General features: G+C 54.4%; 1 protein-coding gene across 1 annotated transcript in view; it reads right to left on the bottom strand.

Moving 5' to 3' along the window:
- Positions 1 to 5,375, bottom strand: part of IRF1 (interferon regulatory factor 1) — an 8,410-nt gene that overhangs the window by 2,355 nt on the left and 680 nt on the right. Inside the window, exons 2-8 of the mRNA XM_017872027.1 lie at positions 4,341 to 4,432; positions 2,878 to 2,977; positions 1,875 to 2,051; positions 1,714 to 1,763; positions 1,476 to 1,605; positions 1,170 to 1,292; positions 579 to 628 (exon numbers count right to left, since the gene is read on the bottom strand). Of these exons, the coding sequence (XP_017727516.1) occupies positions 579 to 628; positions 1,170 to 1,292; positions 1,476 to 1,605; positions 1,714 to 1,763; positions 1,875 to 2,051; positions 2,878 to 2,977; positions 4,341 to 4,427 (717 nt within the window). The 5' untranslated portion in view covers positions 4,428 to 4,432. The remainder of the gene's footprint in view (positions 1 to 578; positions 629 to 1,169; positions 1,293 to 1,475; positions 1,606 to 1,713; positions 1,764 to 1,874; positions 2,052 to 2,877; positions 2,978 to 4,340; positions 4,433 to 5,375) is intronic.

Below are 5,375 nucleotides of genomic sequence, written 5' to 3'. Positions count from 1 at the left end.
TTTTTAGTAGAGATGGGTTTCACCATGTTAGTCAGGCTGGTCTCGAACTCCTGACCTCAGGTGATCCACCCGCCTTGGCCTTCCAAAGTGCTGGGATTACAGGCGTGAGCCACCGCCCCCAGCTGCAAAAACTTCTTTATATTCTTTTAAAACTGAAGCAGAAAAAAAAACTGGAGGATAATTTGCTAACTTTTTCTATAAAGCCATCACATGAATGGATCCTAAAGGCTGATTATTGAAACCTGATGTGCATTTCCCAAACTAGCAGGGCTGGGGCATGTTGGGGCAGAGGGTGCAGGCCAGGGACCCATCGCTGACAGTGCCTGACTCACAGAGCTGTCTGATGCCCCCAGGCTTGCTTCAAGATGGCCTGTCGGAGGCCAGGCCTCCCACCTGCCCTCCCTACCCACAGTGGCTTTCCCACCAGTCAAGCCACGTGAATGTGGCACTTGTGGGATGATGCAAGCAGCCAGGTGACAATAGCAGCTGCCCATCCTCTGATTTGGAAGCTTCACTGGTTCTCTCTCCTCACTGAGAAACGGTCACTTCAAGAGTGCCCAGGTAGGAAGGGGCTTTACCTTCATGATGTCCTCAGGTAATTTCCCTTCCTCATCCTCATCTGTTGCAGCTGTGGATGGGGAAAGCAGAGAGGTTGGCTGGCAGTCAGCCACACTCGCCCTGCAGTTCCAGTTCCAGCCCACCAGATCCCCCTGCCCTTTCTCTGTCTCTCTCTCTCTGACATACACACACAGACACACACACACACACCCCTCCCAGTGGACCTGCCCGCTATGGAGATTCCAGAACAGGACACCAGCCTGGTGACTCAGCCTCTCAAACCCTGAAGCCACGCCTCTTCCCACCCCCACCCCACTTCCTTCCTCACCCTCAGATGCTGGGCTGCAGAGGAGGAAGGAGAAACAGCACCCCAAAAAACAGCCCCTGGCCCCCTTCCCTCCTCTCACCAGCCCCCACTGTGCTGCAGCCCACTCTGAACTGCCTTCCTAGTGTCCCCGTCGCTTGCCTCCCGCCATGGGGGCTAAGACTGGGCAATGCCCAGCTCAATCAGCTTAGTGCCAGGTGGAGTTCTGAGCGTCTTTTCTCTCTCAGGAAGCCCTTCACAGGACCCAGACAGTCAAGCAGGCAGGCCAGGCCCCAGGAGCACCAACCTTCAGAGGTGGAGGGCATGGGTGACACCTGGAAGTTGTACAGATCACTGGTGCTGTCCGGCACAACTTCCACTGGGATGTGCCAGTCGGGGAGAGTGCTGCTGACAGCACACGGCGACAGTGCTGGGGGACAGCAGAAGCCATGGGTTAAGGCTGTGTGCTTTCTTAGTTTGCAAGACATCAAGCGCCCCTTGACCAACCCTGCAGCCTGCACTAATGGGCCACCATCTGCCAGCACCATGCCTCCAAGAGAAAGAGCCATCCCACTGACTTGTGGAGTCCCCTGCCAGACCTGCACCAGCTCACCTGGAGTCAGGGGCCGCTCCACCTCCAAGTCCTGCATGTAGCCCGGAGCTGTGTAGCTGCTGTGGTCATCAGGCAGAGTGGAGCTGCTGAGTCCATCAGAGAAGGTATCAGGGCTGGAATCCCCACATGACTGTCGAGGGAGAAAGCAGCTTAGGCCCAGGCCCTCCTTAGCATTTCTTCCACTGCTCACCCTGGCCCACAGGTGACCAAAGGCCTGGCTGCTTAAGACCACACTCACCTTCCTCTTGGCCTTGCTCTTAGCATCTCGGCTGGACTTCGACTTTCTTTCTGTGGAGCAGACAGGCTGTCAGCCTTGGTGCAGGCTTGCCAGCCCCAGCTGACCTTCTTCTACCCTCCCTCCCTGAGGGCGCTTCCCAAGGACCCAGAGTCCTTGGATACCTTTTCTCTGGTTCTTGGTGAGAGGTGGAAGCATCCGGTACACTCGCACAGCTGAGCTGCCCTTGTTCCTGCTCTGGTCCTTCACCTCCTCAATATCTGGCAAGGAGTTCATGGCACAGCGAAAGTTGGCCTTCCACGTCTTGGGATCTGGTTCCTTTTCCCCTGCTTTGTATCGGCCTAGAGGACAGGAGAAAAAAGAGGATCATCAGGGCCAAAGGTAGGGATCCTCAGCTGCCCCTGGCCTGGTGGAGGAAGGTAAGGGTACCCCTGAGCTCTCATGCTACCAGACAGCCACGGTGGTCAAACCAGCAGGTACTCCAGTGACACTCTGCAGGTCCTAGGCCCTGGACCTTCTCAAATGCCCAGGCTTGGCTTAAACACATCTAGCGGGCCTCAGTGAAGGGTCCAGCTAGAAGCACTAGAGTCCCTATATCCCCAAAGTGTACTATCTGTGTCCCAGACCATGCCCAGTCTTCCTCCTTGGGCTATTAGCAGCCAGAAGGTAGGGGCTGGGGCTTATCTGATATTTCCAAACCTGGGAGTGGGCACAGACTGGGCTGCAGAGAACAGTAACTAATGGGTGGACTGACTGTTCTGAGATGGGCCTCGAGCTCCATCTTTCAAGGATAAAGGAGGCCACCAACCACATGAGCCTTGGACCAAGGGCCTTGGTCAACATGAAGGCAGACCTGGGTCTCTTTCAGTGCCCTGGCTTACAGCTGCTTTTCACAGATGCTTTTGCCAGGGAAAACTCTCATCTAGCCACAACCCCCCGAAGCCACACACTTTCTAAGATCTTGGCTTTAGAAATCCCTTTGAGAATTTGCTGAAATAATGGACTCTCTTCTCCAGAAACACTAGTCTGCCACCAGCCCCTCTTCCCAGTAATTCTGCATATTGTCTCAGGGAGCTCAGGGACCCCAGTGAAGAGCCTCTGTGTTAACGTTAGTGCCTCCTCTTGTCTCCACCCTGGCCTTCCTAGGCCTGAGTCCCAGGCACACACCTGTGTGAATGGCCCAGCTCCGGAACAAACAGGCATCCTTGTTGATGTCCCAGCCATGCTTGGCAGCATGCTTCCATGGGATCTGGAAGATCATCTCCTCCTGAACAACACACACATATACACGAGGCTGTGTCAGCTCAGAGACCACAGACTTTGGGGCTGAGTCTGAGACCCAGGCTTGCCCAGCCAGACAGGTCTGAGAAAAGGCTGACTTCCCCTTTTCCCCCTGCCATCTGGCTTGGACTGACCCATCTTTAGGCTGGCTTAAACAGATCACTCTGGATCTCTCAGGAGGGACTCCTAGTTCGGATGAGCTGCAGCACTATTAGCTCACAAAGACCTCCCTCTGCCTGTTACACATGTGCTAGGACCCACACAGGGCACCCTCCCCCGAAGCCCTGATTCTGAAGCTCTGGGATGTTTCTCTCTGGCTTGTAAACACCAACATGGAAGTAACAACTTCTTCCATTAGAAAGGACTCCTCAGGACACCTGGGACCATGGGCTTCTACACAAGGGGTCGTGGTCATACCACTGAGGGAGCTCTGGGCTAGACCTGGATGGTGAACACTGTGTAACCCTGGCATTGTCACTGTATCTCTTTTCCCCTCAGTGTTCTCTTCTCTGAAATGAGAAAACATATCCAACAAAATTTTGAGAATTAAACACCAGAGGATGTGTAGGGACACAGTGACAAATATGAAGTCTAAGGTCTTACTGTTATTATCACTGATGGTTAACAGTAAAGATTTCTGAGTCAGACCGTTCAAGTTCAAATCTTGGCTTCATCACTCTTTGTGTGATCTTACAATCTTCCTCTCAGTGCCTCTATTTATTTGAAAATGATGACATTAATAGGACCTACCCCACAGGACTACTGCGAGGATTAAATGACACAATGTAAATAACACACTTAGCAGGTGCCAGGCACACAGGGAGTGTTCAGTAAGCATTAGCTATTATTATGAATACTATCATTGCTACTAAGCCTATAGTGTCTATGTTGCCCCAAGTGCACCAGCTATAGGCTTCTTGGGCCACAGTGACTGGTGCAAGATTGATTCGTTTGTCCTCTGCTAAGCCAGCCACCTTTCTGCCCAGCAGCATCCACTTCTCAAGTCTTCTATTTGTTTGATTAGAGCCCTGCAAAGTGCTGTGTATGTTTGTAAGGGTCTCCCTCAGAGGAGACCAGAACTCCAGCTCTGCAGATGCTGGGAAAGTCTTGCTGCTGGAAACTGGAAGTGCCTTCAGGTGGGTGCCCTACCTCAAGAAGGGAAGAAAGCAGGAGTCGTGCAAGTGAGGCCCAGGCTGGGCCTTGCACACTCCCTGCATGCAGGACCCACTGGGAGAAACATCTGCCTGTCCCGTTATCACTTCCCTTTTTGAGCTGCATCTGAAGCTTTGGTCCCTCCAGAAGTACATGGGTTAAAACAGTGGCAGGAAAACCCAAAGAGTTACACTCACTTTATTAATCCAGATGAGCCCCGGGATTTGGTTGGAATTAATCTGCATCTCTAGCCAGGGTCTCATGCGCATCCGAGTGATGGGCATGTTGGCTGTAAAGAGAAGACAGAGGCTCTAGTCTGGAATCTGTTGAACAGTACCTGGGCACTGACCTGCCCGACCTGCCCCACCCGAGGTCACTTAGTTACCCTCCCCTCAGTCAGCTACTGGGTACTACACTCAGTGGGGAGGGGAGCTGCCCTGGAATAAAACTGCTCTCCAATTTTTTTCAGCATCTTAGGCAAAAATGCTTCTGCCCCTTCCTTCATCCCAGCCAGTCTCTGGATGAGACAGGCATGCAAGTGATGGCTTTAGGATTCATGTGCAGGAAAAGAGACAAAATGCACAGATATCCTAATTTCAGAACTTTTCGCTCAAAATTCACATCCTTTGGGAAGGGAGGGACTTCTTTTGCTTGATGCCAAGAAGAAATTCCCTTGACTTGAGTTGTCACCACTAGCAACCAAAGGGCTAGCCATCATCCTGAACAGCCCCCCCGAATCCATTCTACGCCCTCCTGACAGTCACAGAGCCCACAACGCTAAGATCAGGACGCTAACCCTTCCGGCCCGGTTTCCCCTCCTCTGGAGAAGCGGCCCAAGGAACACCTGTGGCGCCTCTTCCAGCAGTCTACGTAGGTCACGATTCCCTCCAGCCACCTGGGCAGTAAGCCAGCCCTTGTCACCAGCACAGGGAGCCCAAAACCTGGGGCCTGGGCGCGGAGCTAGGACCGCCAAAAGCCGGGAGCACTGGGCGCCCACGCGTGGGCTGACACTTGGTCCCCGGCACGGCGCGTGGATGCGCGGGACGAACGTAGCGGGCCACCTACAGGCCCCCGGCGGCTGCGCGCACGCAGATCTGCGAAAGCTGCCGGGCGCCGGCAGCCTCGTCCGGGTGGGCGGTCCACGCCGCGGCCCGCCCTCCCCGCGCCGCGGCTCGCAGCTCCTCCGGCGCCCCCCAGAGCCCGCGCGGGGGCCCGGGCAACGCTGCGCGCCA

Source organism: Rhinopithecus bieti, unplaced genomic scaffold (assembly GCF_001698545.2).
Source record: "Rhinopithecus bieti isolate Rb0 unplaced genomic scaffold, ASM169854v2 scaffold_5889, whole genome shotgun sequence".
Lineage (NCBI taxonomy): Eukaryota > Metazoa > Chordata > Mammalia > Primates > Cercopithecidae > Rhinopithecus > Rhinopithecus bieti.
The sequence above is the reverse complement of the archived record's forward strand: the minus strand, read 5'-3'. Positions and strand labels throughout refer to the sequence as shown.